Source organism: Podarcis raffonei, chromosome 8 (genome assembly GCF_027172205.1).
Source record: "Podarcis raffonei isolate rPodRaf1 chromosome 8, rPodRaf1.pri, whole genome shotgun sequence".
NCBI classification, from domain to species: domain Eukaryota; kingdom Metazoa; phylum Chordata; class Lepidosauria; order Squamata; family Lacertidae; genus Podarcis; species Podarcis raffonei.
Genome location: NC_070609.1, coordinates 7,597,934 through 7,619,980, shown reverse-complemented (window position 1 = coordinate 7,619,980; position 22,047 = coordinate 7,597,934). Strand labels below are relative to the sequence as shown.

The window sequence follows — 22,047 nt, the reverse complement described above, 5'->3', positions numbered from 1 at the left end:
TGTCGGATAACACAACATTGTATATATTAGGAAGAACTTCCTGACAGTAAGAGCTGTTTGACAGTGGAATTTGCTGCCAAGGAGTGTGGTGGAGTCTCCTTCTTTGGAGGTCTTTAAGCAGAGGCTTGACAACCATATGTCAGGAGTGCTCTGATGGTGTTTCCTGCTTGGCAGGGGGTTGGACTCGATGGCCCTTGTGGTCTCTTCCAACTCTATGATTCTATGATTCCAACAAATCAGAACTAAATAGATAACGCCATCTAACCTGAGATGAGTAGGTAACAATTTATGTTATGACAATCTGAGGTATTTCTTCTCATAATTGCATTTATAGAACTGCTTTAATTTTTGTATTATATAATAATAAATTTTTATTTATACCCTGCCCTTCCCAGTTCAGAAAATCTGGCTTAGGGCGGCTAACAACAAATTTAAAACACTTAATTGATGCAACAAAAAAAAGCATAAAATACAGTATAAAACGCGAATAACAATAAATTCAGACATTATATTTTGTATCTGACATGTTCGTTACATTTAAATGCTGTAAACTGCCTGTGGTCTTTTGAAGAAGGGCAGTATCTAAATTTAAGAATAATCTCCCCACAAATTTAGGTGAAACAAATCAGAACAAGTGCTCCAGAAGCAGGTCGTCGACGGGGAGACACCCGAATTTCAGCTTTGTTTTTGTTCATTTTATTTCTAATTCGTTCAAGCGGTCTACAAACCGCCAATAAACCAAAATAATCTCTCCAAGCGGTGTATGGAAAAGACCGCACAGGAAAGGTAAAAATCAGTTAAAACTAAAGAACCAGACTTTCTTGCTGGAAGAATAAAGGGGTGGGTGGGAAAATCTTTGCCTGGCACCGGAAGTCGTTTTAACAGGAGTGCCCAGTTCTGAGCCTGCTTGGTTTGGAAGAAAGTTCTGTTCCCAGTTTGTGGGGAGGGGGCTTCATTCGCAGTCAAAAGAAGGGAGGGGGTGCCTGTCACAAAAAGCAGCGCTTTCCTTGCCCTTTCAGGGTCCAGGTTGGGGAACCAGGTGGAGTAGAGAAGTTCTGATCAAGGGCCAAGCTATGTAATTCTGCTTGCCTGACGCTGGCTCCATCTTCCCTGTGCCCCACCATCAGCTGTCAGGTTATAATAGAGCCTGGGTTCTAGGGAGACTGTAGTGGAGCTCTGTGGCTGGGGAAAGGGGGAGAGAGAGAGAGAAAGCAGGAGAGAGAGAGCTGAGAAGGGGTTAAAGAGGAGTCCAGCCTCTTGGCCTCGAACTCCATTCCTGGGGCCTTTAAATGGGCATGGGGTTGTTTGTGCCTGCGGCGGCTGCTGCTGCGAGTCCCTGGCACAGAGGCATCCCAGGCTGGGCTGGGCAGGAAGGGCAGGGTGTGGTCAGGAGACGGGGGGGGAGGGCTTTTTCTGGGGTAAACTGAGCCAGGGAAGTGGGGGGTGAGAAAGGACTTTGCAAGTTGGCTCAGGAGGGGCACTGCCAAAATTTGCGCAAGGTTTCTTTTTGCAGTGCGCAAAAGCGAAGGAAGAGGGGAGACCCGGGTCTTGCACGTTTGTGGGGCCTGGACGCTAGGGGGAAAAGGTTGGGTGTGCTTGTGTGATTCAAGGGGAGAGAGGGAGGGGGTGAGGGGTGTTTGTCCATGTGAGAGAGTGGGGGCAGGGGAGGAGCGTGGGTGTGTTTTCCGACCACAGAAAAGGAGGAAGAGCAGCGCGCAAGGCAGCAGAAAGGACGGGGACAGTGGCGTGCGCCAGGGACGAGAGCGCACAAGTCCGTGTGTGCCCGGCGAGAAAGACTGGCAGTTCGGACAGCTTGAGAGAGGAAAAAGTCTGGGAAAGTTTGTGCGGGGAGAAGGCTGAATGTGAGACAGAGAGAAAGAGTCACGCGCATCTCCAGCAGCCGCCAGAAAGCTGCGCTCTCCATTCTGGACCACCCTGTGGACTTCTAGAAGCCGGGTTGATCGCCCAGGAAGGAGAAGACTGTGCCCCCCGTGGGGCAGGGGGGTGCCAGCCTGGCATAGAGGACCCAAGCCAGGGCGGCTCCTGCCAGCCGTCCCTGGATGTGGCTGGAGGCACGGCAGCCGCTGGGGCGCCCCCTGCCCCCGCCATGGCTGCCGAGGTGCGACTGAAGAAACTGGAGGAGCTGGTCCTGGACCGGAGCGCTGTGGGTCTGGAGACCCTGGTGGACCTTCTGCTCTGTGTGCACCACGAGCTGAGCACGTCGCCCCTGGCCCAGGAGAAATACATCATGGAGTTTTTACAGTGGGGTGAGTCTGCCAGATCCTTGCTGGAACCCTTCCTATCCAGGCTTGCAAATAGCCACTGGCCCGGTAACCAGACAGGGAAGTCTTTTCATAGTAAAAGAAAAAAAGAGGGAGATAGTCTCCTTTTTTCTGTTGTTGTGCCACAACCTCCTTAGAGCAGTAATAATAATAATAATAATAATAATAATAATAATAATAATAATAATTTATTATTTGTACCCCGCCCATCTGGCTGGGTTTCCCCAGCCACTCTGAACGGCTTCCAACAAAGATGAAAGATACACTAAAATGTCACATATTAAAAGCTTCCCTGAACAGGGCTGCCTTCAGATGTCTTCTGAATGTCAGGTAGATGTTTATCGCTTTGACATCTGATGGGAGGGCGTTCCACAGGGCAGGCGCCACTACCGAGAAGGCCCTCTGCCTGGTTCCCTGTAACTTGGCCTCTCGCAGTGAGGGAACCGCCAGAAGGCCCTCAGAGCTGGACCTCAGTGTGGGCTTGTGGCATTTTTTGGGGACATATTAGCTCAGCTTTCTTTACCTGTGCCCAGATCCCACAAGCTACCCTTTAATACTGGAATCTGAGGCCCCTTTCTCTCTCCCAGTGACAATTTTACATCGCGCTTCCCGAATGTTCTCCTAAAGTTGCCTTGTCGGTCTTTAGCAATGGTCTTATAAGGTAGCCTTTTCCCCTGTCGCTTGTCTCCAGCTAGAGTGATAGACTGCCTCTGTTCCTGGATGTTCCACTTAGCTATTATGGTCAATAGCCATCGATAGACCTCCGCTCCTCAATGGGTTTGTTAAACCCCATAAAGTCATTCCATGTTATTGTTCTGGTTTTGCAGAAGGGGGGAAACCAAGGCCCTGGAATCACACGATTTGCAGATTGGGCTGCAAAACCAGTGTCTCCTATATTCTCGGCAGTGACACACCCACCCATGTCCATCTAAACTTGATTTGTTCTCTCGCCGCCCTGCCCGATTTAGAAACCTGGTTAGCTCTTGCACACTCTGCGCTGCTTCCTTTCCCCGCCTCCCCCAAACGGATCTTTCCCCTGTGACTCGGTTTCCCTCTTGTCCCTACAGCTTCCCTCCTCCTTTGTGATGATCTCATCTGTGCTCCGCTGGGTTTGCCAGTGAGTAGAGCCGCAGCTCATACTTTTAAGAACCTCCTGCAAGGAGTGGCCTCTGTATAGAGCTGTTATTGATACTAGTAACCCTTGCCTGGCCCCTCACTTCCCACCCTAGGCTGGTGGTCGTCCTGCCGTCCAGGACCTCGAAACCTTGTGAATCAGGTCCAACAGGATAGCTCAGCTGGTTAGAGCTGATAATGCCAAGGTTGCAGTTTCGATCCCCCTATAGGACAGCTGCAAATTCCTGCATTGCAGGGGGTTGGACTAGATGACCCTCAGTGTCCCTTCCAACTCTGTTATTCTATGAGAACAGGCTAGCCCCTACCCCTGCTAGCGTAAGTTAAAAAGAGTTGGACTAGGATTTGGGAGTCAAGGGTTCACATCTCAGCTTGGCCAGCTTGTTGGGAAATATTGGCTAGTGTCTCTCTCTGGATGGATCTACACACAGGAAAACACCCCTGCTATAAATAAGTCATAAATTAAATTGTTACAACAAAAGAAAAAAAACCCTATGTAAAATCTCATAGAAAAGTTTTGTGCTCTACAGCACCACCTGGTGTTTCATCTTTATAATGCATTTAAAACACTGTTGTTGTAGCTGAGTCCTCTCAGCCTAGCCTACCTCACAGGGTTGTTTTGAGGATAAAATGAGAGCTATGTAAGCCAGTTTAAATTCCTTGGACGAAAGGCAGGATATAAATTTAAGAATACTGCCCCAGGCTCTCTAGGGAGGAATGGCAATTGAATGAGTAATATAAAAGAAATCCAGTAATAAATGAAATAGCATGTTGAAGACCCCAAAAGGAAAGAAATTCTTTTGCAGTTGACAAGCTTTTCCTGGCTGGTTGCTTGCGGTTAATTTCTTCCTCTCATTGGCGGTTCTGGTGGGGTTGAGTGGGGAGCCCCCCCTTTGATAAAAGAGAGATCAACAAATTGCACCCAGAAAGACGCTTGGTTCCATTGCAAGGGGTTGGACTAGATGACCGTTTGGACCCCTTCCAGCTCTACAGATTCTGTGATGGGAATCTCCTTTACACCAAACAGGGCATCTTTCCCCTGGGTGCCATCTGTACAGGGGTCCTTTTTAAAAAATAAATAAAAATAAAAACCATTTAATCTATTGTGTAATGACACTTCTTCTTTGGTGATCCCTCATAGCCAAGTAAGATTGTCTTCCATAAACACGGTTTTAACAATGAGTCCGTAAGTGACTGTGAAGGCCAATTCCGGATCCACACGTCCTTCCACAGTGGGGAGATTGGTTTCCGGGCGGGAGTTGATCATGGTGTGGATTTGCCAAGCTGTTCCTTCCTCTTAGCACGTTTCTCCCTTGCGTCCTGAGTTCGAGTGTCTTCAAAGCCCATTACACCTTTGGTAAAGGCTGTTCTCCAACTGGAGCGCTCGCAGGCCAGTGTTTCCCAGTTGTCATTGTTTATACTACATTTTTTTTAGATTTGCCTTGAGACAGTCTCTAAACCTCTTTTGTTGACCACCAGCATTACCCGAATGAGGTGTGGAAGGCTGGATTTCTGCCTTTGATTTTTGTGGCTTCCCACACTCACGCCCAACGAAGGTTACTTTTTCCCTTGACTGGGAAGGCCAGAGCAGGCTCATTGTGTCCCTTGATTCTCATCAGCCCCACTGTGGCCAAAGATTAGTCCAGGAGGCACAATCTCTCAGAATCACAGATTTGGAGTTGGGAGTTGGAAAAGACCTCTCAGGGTCATCTAGTCCAACCCCCCGCAGTGCAGTTCTTCACTTTGAATTTCCCAGGTTTTTCACGCGGCGGATGCTTGCATTTCATGTTTATTGGCGCTTGGTTGGGTTGCTAGTCGCATTTTAGAGAACGGGCAAATTCCCTGCTTGTTTCCCACCCCACATTTGGTGTTTCACTTAAGGTGCTTTAACCCCATGGCCAACTGCTTAGAGTTGCGTTTCAGCAGGAGCGGCAGAGAAGCTGCCCGCAGAAATAAATAAATATAGAAATGGAAGCATTTGAGAGGACAGGGAATGCGAGGGGCTGAGCTTGCAGTCCAACACACAAAAAGCCCACACCGTATCCTGCCTACAGTTCACCTGCTGGGGAGAAACCAATATACTCCAGCTCCCTTTCTCAGATATGGCTGCAGTTTGAGTGCCGGCCGGCCTTGAACAGCTGTGAATAACGTACAGTAATGGGATTTTCGCCTTTCTTTCCTTTGAAGTGTACAGAAGCTGGGGATAGGATGCTGTCTTCTTCTTCTTCTTTAAATAGAAACAGGTTTTAATACCAGTCTTATTCAGGGTGGCGTGCCTTTTTAGGGTTTAGTTCTGGAAATTGGGTCGGTTCTTGGTGGATATCAGCACCCTGCGACCTGTTGCAGCTGGAAGTTGCAGGGAACGCATTTGTGCGCCAAGAAGAAACCATGAACTGCCCTCACCCCTTCCTGTGGCCACTTCTGCCATGCTTGAATAAATTTGAAAGCGGTTAGTCAGTGCAGTGTAGCATTTTGGGTATCAGACTAGGACCTGGGCCAGTCTTCTCTCAGACCGGCCTACCTCACAAGGTTGGTGGGGATGACTTGAGGAGAGGGAGATTCGTGTACATCACGCTTTGAGCTCCTTGGAGAAAAAAATGTGGGATATAATGGCAAATAATGAATCTTCAGGGCTCAGTCTAAAAGTTATTGCAGTTCAAGCATGCCTGGAATGTAAGTGTTTTGATCCAGGCGCTCTGCTGAACCCAGGCAGGTAGAACTTACATGCAAAGGAGGTTCTAATTACTGAATAGCAAGAGAGGCACTTTGCACATGCTTAGGAGTCATCTTGCTCCTGTTTGCACGATTGCAGAGCTGAGCCCTGGCACTGAACCACATCTGTGTATTTGCGCGTGGAACGGAGCCCTCAAAGTCCTTGCTGGCATTTTACAGACGTATAAAAAGCCCTTTCAATAGCACGTGCCAGTGATCAGGAGTTCCCGGCTACATGTTTGTTTGTGTTTTGTTTTTTTAAAATAAGGGGCTCTAGTCTTTGGAACTGCAAAGGGAACTTCCTGGAAAACGGCGAGCCGCCTTTGCAAAGAGGACTCCGGGCAGCGCGGTGGCCGTATTATTTGTTGTCCCTGTTCAGTTCTCTCGCAAGCTTTGTGTTAGCTTCAGCAGAAAGGGAGAGAGCGGACAAGGGAGGGTTGTGCAGACTGTTCTGGCAGCTTCCTTTTCAACACCGCCGCCACAGCAAAGCACGCACGCCATCCCACCCCCTTGGCCGTGCACAGACTGCCTTTTGTGGACAAGATGGCATAGCCCTACCCCCTTTACCAGGGAGATCCGGCTGTGCGTGTTCCTGCGACGGCCGGGGCTCGTGTGAGATGTTGCTTGGGCCGCGGAGACTTTGCAAAACGCCATAAAAGGCTGCCTGCTATGGACACGCACTCTCCATGTGCCCGTTTGGCTCCCTCGCGTCGTCTTCCTCGCCTCCTCCTCCTTCTCTCCCTGCTCCCCACTCCAACACCATGCTATTTTTTGGGGGGGGCACTCAGTTCCAGGCCTAACACATGTTTGCAATCTCTGCTCATTTCTGTGCCATTAATTTCCTATCGTCGTGAGATTGGCACCAAATGGAGAGGGGTAGCTCATGCTGCAGAAGACAGAATCGGGATTCAAAATGACCTTAACGGATTGGAGAACTGGGCCCACCCAAGCTAATAAAAGGAATTTCGGCTTACTAGCAGTTTATGCGAAAAGGATCTAGGGGTCTTAGTGGACCACAAGCTTAATATGAGTCAACAGCGTGATGCAGCAGCAAAAAAAGCTGATGCTATTCTAGGCTGTGGCATCAACAGAAGTCTAGTGTCGGAAGCAATAAAGGTAAAGGTAAAGGACCCCTGACAGTTAAGTCTAGTTGCGGACGACTCTGGGGTTGTGGCGCTCATCTTGCTTTACTGGCCAAGGGAGCTGACGTTTGTCCGCAGACACTTTTTCCGGTTCATGTGGCCAGCATGACTAAGCTGCTTCTGGCGAAACCAGAGCAGCGCACAGAAACGCCGTTTACCTTCCTGCCGGAGTGGTACCTATTTATCTACTTGCACTTTGATGTGCTTTCGAACTGCTAGGCTGGCAGGAGCAGGGACTGAGCAACGGGAGCTCACCCTATAGCGGGGATTCGAACCGCTGACCTTCCAATCGGCAAGCCCTAGGCTCTGTGGTTTAACCCACAGCGCCACCCGTGTCCCACAAGGGAAGTAATAGTGCCACTCTGTTCTGCCATGGTCAGACCACACCTGGAATACTGTGTCCAATTCTGGGCACCACAGTTTAAGAAGGACACTGACAAACTGGAACGTGTCCAGAGGAGGGCAACCGAGATGATCAGGAGTCTGGAAACCAAGCCTGATGAGGAATGGTTGAGGGAGTTGGGCATGCTTAGCCTGGGAAAGAGGAGACTGAGAGGAGATGTGAGAGCCATCTTCACATACAGTGGTACCTCGGGTTAAGAACTTAATTCGTTCCGGAGGTCCCTTCTTAACCTGAAACTGTTCTTAACCTGAGGTACCACTTTAGCTAATGAGGCCTCCCGCTGCCACCACGCGATTTCTGTTCTCATCCTGAATCAAAGTTCTCAACCCGACGTACTATTTCTGGGTTATCAGAGTCTGTAACCTGAAGCGTCTGTAACCTGAAAAGTCTGTAATCCGAGGTACCACTGTATCTCAAGGACTGTCATATGGGAGAGGGAACAAGTTTGTTTTCTCTGGGTCTGGACGGTAGGACTCGAACAAGAAAGGAGATTCTGGCTAATCTGACAGTATTTTCTGACAGAATTTTCTGACAGTAAGAGCTGTTTGATAGTAGGTCTCTGTTGAGAGGTGTGGACCTTCCTTGGCAGTTTTTAAGCAGAGGTTGGATAGACTAGGCAGGACAGTCTCTTACACAGGGTTAACAGCCCTCTGGAACACAGGGAGCTTCCCTATACAATGGTACCTCGGGTTACAGACGCTTCAGGTTACATACGCTTCAGGTTACAGAGTCCGCTAACCCAGAAATAGTACCTCGGGTTAAGAACTTTGCTTCAGGATGAGAACAGAAATCGTGCTCCGGCGGCACAGCGGCAGCCGGAGGCCCCATTAGCTAAAGTGGTGCTTCAGGTTAAGAACAGTTTCAGGTTAAGAATGGACCTCCGGAATGAATTAAGTACGTAACCAGAGGTACCACTGTAACTGAGTCCTATTTGGGGAATACCGAATAAGCCTTGACCACACTGACCGGTAGCAGCTCTCCAGGAGATGCCATGGGAGGGACTGAACCTGGGATCTGCATGCAAAAGACGATGCTCTAACCACTGAGCTACGGCCCTGCCCCAGCAAATGGCCAACCCTGTAGGATACTGAAGGCCAGCAAGCTGTCTGTTATGTATATGATTATATTTTTGTTGCCTTGGTTTGTGGGGGGGGGGGGAATCTTTCGGATTTTCTGAAGCAGGATTAAAACATGGGTTCGAGGAGGGTGGAAGGGTGCATAGTTTCTAAAAAAAAAGGTTACTGGCATAATCCCAGTGCTTTTTTTCTTTAAAAAATGTTTAGGGGTACTCTCATTTTGACTCAAGGAAAATCACCATTTCATAGTTCGAATCGGGGGAAATAAATGCAGTAAATGGACAAAAGTGCAAAGATTCAAAAAATGTTTAGGGGTGTGTTTACCCCTGCGTCCTCCCAGGAAAAAAGCACTGTGGAATCCTATGTTATGTTTAGTAAGCCCCACAGATTTCAATGCAGGAATCTTTTGCCAAACGTCGGACGCAAAGCCACAACTCTGAGATTAAGAGTCGCAGGCCATCAATCTTTGGTGCCAGGGGATCAGCTGCGGTTGTTGATTGGCAAAAAGCACTCTGCACGTGCTCCGGAGCATCCTCTCTGGCGACGTTTCTGCAAAAACCCCGTGGCTGAGGCCCGGCACGGAAACGGTTTCTGAGTGAGAGCACCACCTTTGGGCTTCGGCAGGCTTGTGTCCTGGAAAAGTTCTCATGCACAGGAATTCCACAAACACACACACATACAAAAACCCTCTGTTCTCCCGTGCTAGTATGCAAGAGAGTCTCCAAGGGCCCTGCTTGGAATCTGAGAATTGCTGCAAGCCCAGATTCCCAACCCATCATCTCCTGCCCGAAATAGGAAGCCCCCGAAAGGGGAGCAAAGCAGCTGGTTTCAGACAGAATCTGACAAATGCCCCAGGGCAGCTTGGAAGGAAACCTCTCTCTCTTTCTCACCCCCCCCCCTAAATGGAGGGTTGGGCTTTGTTTTGGAGGGGGGGTTCTTTTTTTAAGCACCCAAAAATATCAAGCCATCGGATCTGTCGTGTGTGCAGCTTTCCATTGTAGGAGACTGAGCGAGGCCTTTGTAGGTCACAGCTAACAGATTCACAGACACTGCATCCACCCATCCAATACTCTGAGGGCTGCTCAGCTGTTTGCGTGAAACCATTCTTGCAGTTTCCAGTTGGAACTCCCTGCCTCTTGATTTCAGGTCGGCCTCTTTCGCCGTTTTCTTTTTGGGCACCTGGAAAAACCACTTTGCTTTGGACTTCCCAGATGTTTAAAAAGTCGATGTGAGTTTTCATCTGTTTTTGTTGTTGTTTAGTCGTTTAGTTGTGTCCGACTCTTCGTGACCCCATGGACCAGAGCACGCCAGGCACTCCTGTCTTCCACTGCCTCCCGCATGTTCATAGCTTCGAGAACACTGTCCAACCATCTCGTCCTCTGTGGTCCCCTTCTCCTTGTGCCCTCCATCTTTCCCAGCATCAGGGTCTTTTCCAGGGAGTCTTGGAGCCTCAGCTTCAGGATCTGTCCTTCCAGTGAGCACTCAGGGCTGATTTCCTTCAGAATGGAGAGGTTTGATCTTCTTGCAGTCCATGGGACTCTCAAGAGTCTCTTCCAGCACCAGAATTCAAAAGCATCCATTCTTCGGCGATCAGCCTTCTTTATGGTCCAGCTCTCACTTCCATACATCACTACTGGGAAAACCATAGCTTTAACTATACGGACCTTTTGTCTCTGCTTTTTACATCTGTTTTTAGTCCATTGTTATTTTGGCTTTTCGAACATCTCACGCTATTGCTGCTAGTTCTTCCTATTGATAATTTTATCGTTTTTGTAAACCTGCCTTGAGGTTTTTTGCTATTATTTTGGTTTTACAGCCAAGCAGCGTATACATTTTATGGAAGAAAATGCAAATAAACAAGCATTCCAGGCTCAGCACCGTCTGCAAGGAGGGCCTAATATAAGAATCCCTGTCTAGAACCTTGGAGAGCAGCTGCCAGTCAGTGCAGGCAATGCTGAACCAAATGGACCAATGGTCTGATTTCTCCCATTCCCTCCCCTTGAGCCATTGCCAAACTGGTGCCCTCCAGGTTCTCAAAGCTGGCCATGGCTCAGTTCCAGGGTGCGATTCCTGGCATCTATAGCCATAAAGGATCTTGGGTAACAGGCAACAGGAAAGACCTGTACATGGGACTGCGTGGAAAGCTGCTGCTGGTCCGTAATCCTGGGCTAGATGAATAATAGATCCATAGAACTGTAGTGTTGGAAGAGACCACAAGGGTCATTTGGCCAAAGACACAGCAGTGCAGGAATCACAGGTAATTGTTGTTGTTTAGTCGTGTCCGACTCTTCGTGACCCCATGGACCAGAGCACGCCAGGCCCTCCTGTCTTCCACTGCCTCCCACAGTTTGGTCAAACTCATGCTGGTAGCTTCGAGAACACTGGCCAACCATCTCGTCCTCTGTTGTCCCCTTCTCCTTGTGCCCTCCATCTTTCCCAACATCAGGGTCTTTTCCAGGGAGTCTTCTCTTCTCATGAGGTGGCCAAAGTCTTGGAGCCTCAGCTTCAGGATCTGTCCTTCCAGTGAGCACTCAGGGCTGATTTCCTTCACAATGGAGAGGTTTGATCTTCTTGCCGTCCATGGGACTCTCAAGAGTCTCCTCCAGCACCATAATTCAAAAGCATCAATTCTGAGGACTGCAAACTTTCATTGGTTGATCAGTACAATAAAGCTGATTGGCCTTTTAAACTGCCTAGAAACACCTGGTTCTTCGGGTTCAACATCAACAGAAGTATAGTGTCCAGATCAAGGGAAGTAATAGTGCCACTGTATTCTGTCTTGGTCAGACCACACATGGAAGACTGTGTCCAGTTTGGGGCGCCACAATCTAAGAAGGATATTGACAAGCTGAAAGGTGTGCAGAGGAGGGTGACCAAGATGATCAAGGGTCTGGAAACCAAACCTTATGAAAAACAGTTGAGGAACTTGGGTCCTTTTAGCCTGGGAAAAAGGAGACCGGGAGGAAATATGACAGCCGTCTTCAAATATCTTGAGGGCTGTCACATGGGAAATGGAACAAGTTTGCTTGTGTGTGGTGTAGAGCCAGTGTGGTGTAGTGGTTAAGAGCGATGGACTCGTAATCTGGGGAACCGGGTTCACGTCTCCGCTCCTCCACATGCAGCTGCTGGGTGACCTTGGGCCAGTCACACTTCTCTGAAGTCTCTCAGCCCCACTCACCTCACAGAGTGTTTGTTGTGGGGGAGGAAGGGAAAGGAGAATGTTAGCTGCTTTGAGACTCCTTAAAGGGAGTGAAAGGCGGGATATCAAATCCAAACTCCTCCTCTTCTTCTTCTTCTTCTTTCTCCTGCTTGGGAGGGTAGGACTTGAACCAAAGGCTTCAGGCTACAAGAAATGAGATTCTGACTAAACATCAGGCATAACTTTCTGAAAACAAGAGCCGTTCGACAGGGAAACAGACTCCCTTGGGATGTTGTGGACTCCCCTTCCTTGGTGGTTACATATATGTGTGTGTGTGTGTAATTAGTTTTTTAACATACCATTTTCAACAATTAAAATGGGACGCGGGTGGCGCTGTGGGTAAAACCTCAGTGCCTAGGGCTTGTCGATCGCATGGTCGGCGGTTCGAATCCCCGTGATGGGGTGAGCTCCCGTCTTTCGGTCCCAGCTCCTGCTCACCTAGCAGTTCGAAAGCACCCTTAAGTGCAAGTAGATAAATAGGGACCGCTTAATAGCGGGAAGGTAAACGGCGTTCTGTGTGCTGCGCTGGTGCTGGCTCGCCAGAGCAGCTTTGTCACGCTGGCCACATGACCCGGAAGTGTCTCCGGACAGCGCTGGCCCCCGGCCTCTTGAGTGAGATGGGCGCACAACCCTAGAGTCGGACACGACTGGCCCGCAAAGGCAGGGGTACCTTTACCTTTACCTTTCAACAATTATTAAACATACTTTTATATCTTATACAATTTATTTTGACTTCCATCAATCACATTTGAACCACAGTGCCAAGGGCTTGCCGATCAGAAGGTCGGCGGTTCGAATCCCCACGACGGGGTGAGCTCCCGTTGCTCGGTCCCTGCTCCTGCCAACCTAGCAGTTCGAAAGCACGTCAAAGTGCAAGTAGATAAATAGGTACCACTCCGGCAGGAAGGTAAACAGCGTTTCCGTGCGCTGCTCTGGTTTGCCAGAAGCGGCTTAGTCATGCTGGCCACCTGACCCGGAAGCTGTACGCCGGCTCCCACAGCCGGTAAAGTGAGATGAGCGCTGCAACCCTAGAGTTGGTCACGACTGGACCTAGTGGTCAGGGGTCCCTTTACCTTTACCTTTTTACTTTCACTATTACATTTAAATATCATAACTAATATCTCTCTTCTTTCTCTTCTTTGCAATATTTCATATATTTCTCCTCACAAAACTTCTAGCGTAATTTGTTCATTACAGTTGCTCTTCAAGTACAGTGGTACCTCAGGTTACATACGCTTCAGGTTACAGACTCCGCTAACCCAGAAATAGTACCTTGGGTTAAGTACTTTGCTTCAGGATGAGAACAGAAATTGTGCTCCGGCGGCGCGGTGGCAGCGGGAGGCCCCATTAGCTAAAGTGGTGCTTCAGGTTAAGCACAGTTTCAGGTTAAGAATGGACCTCCGGAACGAATTAAGTACTTAACCCAAGGTACCACTGTAATTCGTATATTTCTTCCAATCTCCTGTAAATACCTGGTCCTGCAGGTTTTGAATCCTTCCTGTCATTTTATCCAATTCTGTGTAGTCCATTAATTTTGTCTGCCATTCTTCTTTCGTCGGTATTCCTTGGTGGTTTCTAAGCAGAGGTTGGACGGCCATCTGTCCTGGATACTTTAGCTGAGATTCCTGCATTGCAGGGGGTTGGACTAGATGACCCTCGGGTCCCTTCCATGAATCTATGATTTTTTGAAGTAAATTAATCCTGGGCCATTTGTTCTCAAAGGGGGTTGTCCAACCCACCCCAAACGTCACTGGGCAAGCTTGGCTTGGCAGGAGGAGATGCCAGTTGGCCCCTTGGCCTGGTGCCACGAGGCAGTTGGCCATGCCTGGAATTTGACAGTGCTTCTCCTCACAGAGCATGGAAAGGAAAAAGTGACCGGGGTGGCGGTCGATGACAGGGACGTAAAACATCCTAACAAATTTTAGAAGCCGGCCTGGAGAGGGAAAAGAGATACGGAATGCAACCCATCTGCAAAAGCAGGAGAGATCTGTCGTTTTCAGTACAGTGGTACCTCAGGTTAAGTACTTAATTTGTTCTAGAGGTCCGTACTTAACCTGAAACTGTTCTTAACTTGAAGCACCACTTTAGCTAATGGGGCCTCTTGCTGCTGCTGCGCCGCCGGAGCAGGATTTCTGTTCTCATCCTGAAGCAAAGTTCTTAAGCTGAAGCACTATTTCTGGGTTAGCAGAGTCTGTAACCTGAAGCGTATGTAACCTGAAGCGTATGTAACCTCAGGTACCACTGTACATTGAAACTGAAATACTTTATTGTCACTTGTACAACTTGTATACAGTGAGATTACACGAGCACCCCCCACTCAGCTCTCTTAGTCTTAATTCCCCTCGTTTACTGACGCACACCCACCAAACCCGAAAGTCAGTTGCCCTGTTGTTATCTTTTCATTCAGTGGCCTAACAGCCCACGGATAGAAGCTGTTCTTTACCCTGTTGGTGCGACTAATCAGGCTTCTATATCTTCTGCCCGAGGGCAGGAGATCAAGAAAGTGCTGGCCAGGGTGTGAATCATCCCTGAGAATTTTCCTCACTCTCCTGAGCAACTTTCTTCCACTATTTCACGGGACAGCCCATAATATCTTGTGCTGTATTCACCACCCTCTGTAGGCACTTCATATCAGTTGATGTCAAACCAGTGTACCACACTGTGATGCAGTATGAAACGACAATTTCTATTCTTGACCGGTAGAAGGAGATCATCAAATGTTGATTGACACCGTTCTTTCGCAATACTCTGAGGAGATGGAGTCTCTGTTGGATCATCACCTCGCATGAACCTACCTACTTCCTTCCTTCCTTCCTTCCTTCCTTCCTTCCTTCCTTCCTCAATGTTCTTTATTCTTCATACTCAAATCTCGAGTCTTGAAAAAGAGAAGAAGAGTTTGGATTTGATATCCCCCTTTATCACTACCCGAAGGAGTCTCAAAGCGGCTAACATTCTCCTTTCCCTTCCTGCCCCACAACAAACACTCTGTGAGGTGAGTGGGGCTGAGAGACTTCAGAGAAGCGTGACTGGCCCAAGGTCACCCAGCAGCTGCAGGTGGAGGAGCGGTGAAGCGAACCCGGTTCACCAGATTACGAGACTACAGCTCTTAACCACTACACCACACTGGTTCTCTTGATTTCTGCCATGGATTTATTCAGGCTGGGAACATCTTTTCTCAGGGGAAGGAGAACCGGAGACAAATCCTATTATGATTCTCTGCGGACTGATGAGACGAACACTTGGGTCTTGATGCCTTCATCCCATGTCTCTGGTCTGTCCACCTCCTCATCCCTACTTTGGGACAGCATCACTGTTTATTGCAGGTCCAGGCAGCCTGATTGGCCTTCAGGAGGCAGAGAGGGAGAAATCCACAAACCATGGGGACCCGATTTGTTCCCTTTTCTTCCTTTTACACACATCAGGGATGCCCAGTTTGGAAGAACTGTATTGGATCAAAAGCGTTTGCTGTTTTAATTGCAGGGTGAAATGGAATGGCTGGCGAAGCTGCCATCTTGAGCAATGTTGTCACCAGCTCTCCCGCCAAATGCTTTATTGAGGGGGCACAAGATCTAACCAGCTTTCAGCAACCAAAATGCCAGTTGCTAGTCTCAGGTTGTTGTTTTTTAAGTGAACCTAAGAACATAACATAAAGGGACGCGGGTGGCGCTGTGGGTTAAACCACAGAGCCTGGGGCTTGCCGATCAGAAGGTCGGCGGTTCAAATCCCCGCGACGGGGTGAGCTCCCGTTGCTCGGTCCCTGCCTCCTGCCAACCTAGCAGTTTGAAAGCACCTCAAAGTGCAAGTAGATAAATAGGTACCACTCCGGCGGGAAGGTAAACGGCGTTTCCGTGCGCTGCTCTGGTTTGCCAGAAGCGGCTTAGTCCTGCTGGCCACATGACCCGGAAGCTGTATGCCGGCTCCCTCGGCCAGTAAAGCGAGATGAGTGCCGCAACCCCAGAGTCGGCCACGACTGGACCTAATGGTCAGGGGTCCCTTTACCTTTTAAAAACATAATGTTGCACAACACCCCGATCCCTGAGCAGATTCCAGGGGTTCCAGAAACTTACCCAGGTTTGTGTTTCCTTTGGAAATGATGCACAGAGGAAGCAGCGGTGTCTTTATGATATTTGGTTTCTTTACACATATATACAACCTGGGCTCATGTATGATGGAAGGGTTCATAGCATTAACCCAGAAGGTTATTGTTTCTCCCATGGCCACAGCCTTGGATTCAAACAGGAACCAAACCTCCTTCTCTCTCTCTCTCTCTCTCTCTCTCTCTGCTTTTTCCTTTGGCTCACATCATCGAACCATTTGCCTTTTTTTCTAACTACCAGCCCTTCGCATCTCGCACAGATCCACTTCCTTTGTTCCCTTTAATGGCTCATCGCCCAGGCGATCGCCTCACCAGGAAGCTAGCCTGGCTTCTCTTTTAACACATGCTGGATCCATGGGTTAGAAGGGTCTCAGCATACAGCCCACTTGCCCCTAACTCCTGATAATAAGAAGAGTCCCACTAGATCAGGCCAAGGCCCATCTACTCCAGGATCCTGCCCTTTCCGTGGCCAACCTGATGCCTCTGGGAACTTGATGCAACAGCACTCTCTCCAACAAATATCCTCCACAAATTCATCTACTCCCCTTTGAAGCCATTCAAGCAGGTGGCCATAATTACAACTTGCGGGAGCAAATTCCATCCTTTTATCTACTCTACTGGCATGTGAGGGACGCGGGTGGCGCTATGGGTTAAACCACAGAGCCTAGGACTTGCTGATCAGAAGGTCTGCAATTCGAATCCCCGCGACGGGGTGAGCTTCTGTTGCTCGGTCCCTGCTCCTGCCCACCTAGCAGTTCGAAAGCACACCAGTGCAAGTAGATAAATAGGTACCGCTCCAGCGGGAAGGTAAACGGCGTTTCCATGCACGCTCTGGTTTGCTAGAAGCAGCTTAGTCATGCTGGCCACATGACCTGGAAGCTGAATGCTGGCTCTCTTGGCCAATAAAGCGACATGAGCGCCGCAACCCCAGAGTCGGTCACGACTGGACCTAATGGTCAGGGGTCCCTTTACCTTACTGGCATGTGGCTACTAGTCACCTGGGTTTTTGCATCCCTGAGATGAGAAGATGATTTGTAAGCTAGAACTTCCTTTATTGACTCCCGATTGCCTGCTAGTTTGATTTGCATTAACTAGGTGGTCAAGCTGATTTTAACCCCTAGGCAGTCTGGAGGTGCTTCATACTGTGAGTGGGTCACTGGCAACAGGTTTTTCAAATATATAGTTCCTGAATTCTTTTTCAAGCTGACAGCATCCAAGAGAACCTTACAGTAAAACGAATCAAGCCGTTAATAATAGATTGAAAGTTGATATCGTTCGTTGTAAAGAATGAATGGAAACAGTCGTCTAAAAAGCCCTTTACATTCAGAATGCTATTTTGTTCATTCTGTCTACTTTCTAACGTTATTTCAGGCCTCCCTTCTGTTGGGTCCAGGATTTGTTCTGTTTGCCCCACGTTTGCTAGGCATGGGTCTGAGAGGTTTTTCTTCCATCCTGCCTCTCCCCCCAGGAAAACCTGCTCTTTACTGCTGAATCAGAACAAATGTCAATCCCTGATTGACATGTCTTCCATCATCAGTGGGTTTTCCCATGGAAAGTGGCAGGATGAAAGAAAAAACCTCTACGACCGAGTCCTAGGACAAATGGAAATGTAGATGATCCCTAAGTCAAGTTTTGTTTTGTTTTTTAAGAAGAAGATACTACTAAAAAACGTCAAAACTATTTTGAGATTGCAAGAGGTAGTAGTTCTCTGGACAACACTGTATAGGGACCCTAGCATTCCCAGAAAGTGTTCCTATAATAACTTGGTGCTTTTGCTTTGAAATAAGAGGTTATTTTCAGCATTACAGTGGTGCTTCGCTTTACGAACTTAATCCATTCCGGAAGTCTGTTCTTAAACTGAAACCGTTCTTAAACTGAGGCGCGCTTTCCCTAATGAGGCCTCCCGCCGCCAGTAAAGTTTGCAAACTTCCGGTTTTGCGGAGTTCGTAAACCAAATAGTTCGTAAACAGGGCTGTTCTTAAACCGAGGTACCATTATATAGCAAAAAAAAAAACCCTTTTATTTTTCACTTGTTGGATTTCCCCTTGAAAGGGACAAGCCCAGATGAAATTGAGCTGGGATGTAGAAACCGGCATTTTTACATCAGGTCTGCAAAACAAAACTGTGCTGGGCCCAGGGGTAACCCAAGTAGCGCAGTCCAGGTCCAGTCCTGAATCCAGGGGCGAGGAGTCTGTCTTGGCAGGTCCAAGGCAGGACACGAGGCAGAAAACCAGGCAAGTTCAGGCAGGATCACAGGCAGGTTCTGGCATACAGCAATGTTGCTCCCGCAACCTGGGGCGGGGTCCAACAGCCTTTTTTCTTTGTTGGGGTAATGGCCGGTCCTGATCCCCCGACAACTCACCTCCCTGTTTCACCTGAAGGCGAGCACTCCTCCTGCGAGTACTCAGGTCTCTCCTTCTCTCAGACCTCAGTCTCTGCAGCTCGGGAGATGTCGGTGGGTTACTAGACCCAGAGGCCGCCTCAGCCTCCCCTGACCCAACCGGTAGTGGAGCAGCTGTAAGTGATGGCCCAGCTGGAGGCAACAAGGTCATCCCCGCATCTGGAGCCAGGGCAGGCTCAGGCCCCTGACTCAGCCCAGCTGGTGCTTGTTGCAGGGGAACCTGTGCAGACTGGGACTCTTCAGGATCAGGCCCCTGACTTGGTTCAGATGCCGCCTGAAGCAAAGGATCCGGTGTGGACTGAGACTCCTTTTTTTTTTTTTAAGATATTTATTAAATTTCCAATTTTATACAAACAAAAAGAAAAAAGCAAAAAAATTTAAAAACACATACAGTTCACCATACTTAATTTTCAATGACAAATTTCCCTGACCTCCTCATACCTCCCCTTCTTGTATTCCAATTCAAATTATTTACTCAGCAAATCCTTATCTCAAAACATTGCAGCTGGAAACCCCTTAATTTCAATCCAACATCATTCAACATTCTTTAATTTTACAATATTTCTGTAAATAGTCCTTAAATTTCTTCCAGTCTTCTTCTGCCGACTCTTCTCCCTGGTCACGGATTCTGCCAGTCATTTCTGCCAATCCCATACAGTCGATCATCTTCATCTGCCATTCTTCCAGAGGGGGTAAATCTTGCGTCTTCCAATACTTTGCAATGAGTATTCTTGCTGCTGTTGTAGCATACATAAAAAAAGTTCTATCCTTTTTTAACACCAACTGGCCGACCATGCCCAAGAGAAAGGCCTCTGGTTTCTTCAAGAAGGTATATTTAAATACCTTTTTCAATTCATTATATATCATTTCCCAGAAAGCCTTAATCTTAGGGCACTTCCACCAAAGGTGAAAGAATGTACCTTCAGTTTCCTTACATTTCCAACATTTATTATCGGGCAAATGATAGATTTTTGCAAGCTTGACTGGGGTCATGTACCACCTGTATATTATTTTCATAATATTCTCTCTTAAGGCATTACATGCCGTAAACTTCATACCGGTGGTCCACAACTGTTCCCAGTCAGCAAACATAATATTATGTCCAACATCTTGTGCTCTGGTTCCGAGTCTGAGCCCGAGTCCCAGGCCATCACACAAAACAAAACAAAAAACCTTGCATGCTTGAGAAGTCCCCCTCTTGCAGTAAGCACCTGCCTGGGCGGTGCATCCTAACAGGCTGCCAGGCAGGTAAGACTGGGGTGAAGGGAGAGTTTGCTCCTTTTCTGGGGAACTCTTGAAATATCCTGGTCCAAGAAAGGCCCCTTCCGGCATTTGGGGCATTGGGGGCAGAAGTGAGGGCAGAGTCAGTGACGGAAGCGACGCAGGTGGTTTCACAAAAGGGGGTTTCTTAGCATAGCTGTCAACTTGCAGATTTGAAAATAAGGGACCAGCAGCCTCGAAAATAAGGGATCAGCAGCCAAAATAAGGGATTTTGCTTAGCTTAGACAGAAATCCGGCACTCATGGAGCCATGCTGCTTTGGCTGCGACTGACTGTGTTTTGCAGGGGGTTGGACTAGATGATCCTAAGGGTCCACAACTCCGACCAGAGAAGAGTGGCAGACAAAACTGATGAATGACGTTGAGATGGCAAAGCTTACAGGCAGAATTAGAAACCAGGAAGAGGACCTCTTTCATAAAGAACGGGGAAAGTTTATAATTTAGTTGAAAAGCTATTGTCAAGAGTTACATACATTGGTAGGACTGACAGAAAACTTGTAGTAAAAATTTGAACTATGGATGGACAAATGATTTATAAAAATAGAGTTATGAAAGGGATGCAGAGGGGGAAATCACTACATTAAGATGCTGCACTGGTTGGAGGGGTGCTAAGCAGCACGCTGGGGCTGCCGTCATCATGGTGCAAGGAGTTCCGCCGGCCCTTCCCCACCTGAGAGTGAGAGAAGGGGGGAGAGAGACTCGCGCCCACGCCGCCACCGAGCCCGGCATGAGGCGGTTGCGGCACCACTGAAGCGCCGCCCTTCTGCGTCTCTCCCCATCCCCTTCTCTTCCTCCTCCCTCAGGCCGCCTCCTCAGCCGCCGCTGCCGCCTCCGGCTTCCCCTGGCAGCATGGCGGAAGTCTCGCAAGAGAGGGGCTGCCTGCCCGCCCGCTGCCACCCGTCTCCTCACGACACGCCCCTGAAGGGGAAAAGGGAGAGACGGAGATGCGGCAGCTCGTGCGCACGCTCTTTTGCATGGCGGAGAACCCCGAGCCGCTGCTTCCCTCCCGAGCCGGGTGAGCATGAAATCCAGGAAATTTAAGGGACAGCAGCAGGACACAGCGCTGGGATAAGGGAGTTTCCCACCAAATAAGGGACAGATGACAGCTATGGTTTCTCAGACACCCCAGACTGTAGGGTTTTCACTGCCCAGATGCAGAGGACGCTGAGCGACAGCTGAGAGGGGGCTACTGGCTCTTTCTTGGCAGGCCCCCGAACAGGGCCAGGTGTCCCAGCCATCGCTCTGCGCTGCCAACTTCTGGTGCCAGACACAAAAGTCAAAAACAGGTTGCTGAAAGACAGCCGAAGCGCTTTGGAAGTGGGGTAAGACCGGGACTTTTGTGGTGGCAGTTCCTGGGGTCCGTCTCTCTCTCTCTCTCTCGGCTCCTGAAAGGCAGAGAGGATAAACAGGAGGTGCTTGTTCACCAGCATATAAATCTGCACCCTTTTTTAAAAGCTTGCCCGCAAACTCCTAACAAATGCAGCCAGCCTCGCCATCTTGCTGCTGCAGTTTGCAGGCTTGAAAAGAAGTCAGACTTTTGCAAGAGCTGGCAAACGCGCTGAAGCAACTCAGCTGACAGGTTGTCCTCAGGAGACACGGCTGGCTCTGGTGGATTTTTCCATGAGGCTTTAAGGGGAAAAAATCCCCAAAAAACAACAACATTGTTGCTTTCTTGCATTGGGTACAGGAGGGAAGGGGGGAAATGTACTAATATTAAGCCTTGGCCTCGCTGGCTTGCCTTGTGTGGCGTGTTCTCTTGTAGAAGAAAGCCTCCCTGTTCTCCATCAGCAGTGTCTGAAAGCAGACGGGATTGCGAGGAAGCACAGAAAGATGGAGAAAGATACCCCCCCCACTGCAGGCTCTGATTTTCGTAGCAGAATCATATAATGATAGAGATGGATGGGACCCCCAAGGGCCATCTAGGCTGACCCCCTGAAATCAGAGGCGTAGGAAGGGGGGCGGACCGCCCCGAGTGTCATCACTAAGGGGGTGACATTCAACGCGCCACCTGCCCACAACTCCCAAGCCTACCCTGAGCCGTCAATAGGGGGGGGCAAATAATTTTTCGCACCGGGTACGACGTGACCTGTATAGTTAAAGTCATGGTTTTCCCAGTAGTGATGTATGGAAGTGAGAGCTGGACCATAAAGAAGGCTGATCGCCGAAGAATTGATGCTTTTGAATTATGGTGCTGGAGGAGACTCTTGAGAGTCCCATGGACTGCAAGAAGATCAAACTTCTCCATTCTGAAGGAAATCAGCCCTGAGTGCTCACTGGAAGGACAGATCCTGAAGCTGAGGCTCCAATACTTTAGCCACCTCATGAG

The 22,047-nt window shown here is 48.8% G+C and overlaps 1 protein-coding gene across 6 annotated transcripts in view; it reads left to right on the top strand.

Annotated features, from left to right (window-relative positions):
• Positions 1-1,620: 1,620 nt before the first annotated feature.
• Positions 1,621-22,047, top strand: part of DMPK (DM1 protein kinase) — a 56,304-nt gene continuing 35,877 nt past the window's right edge. For 3 of the 6 annotated variants that reach the window (XM_053401837.1, XM_053401836.1, XM_053401839.1), the window contains exon 1: positions 1,621-2,267. In XM_053401837.1, coding sequence (XP_053257812.1) covers positions 2,108-2,267 — 160 coding nt within the window. In that variant the 5' untranslated portion in view covers positions 1,621-2,107. The remainder of the gene's footprint in view (positions 2,268-22,047) is intronic. The other 3 variants (XM_053401842.1, XM_053401841.1, XM_053401840.1) reach the window with 2 other exon arrangements.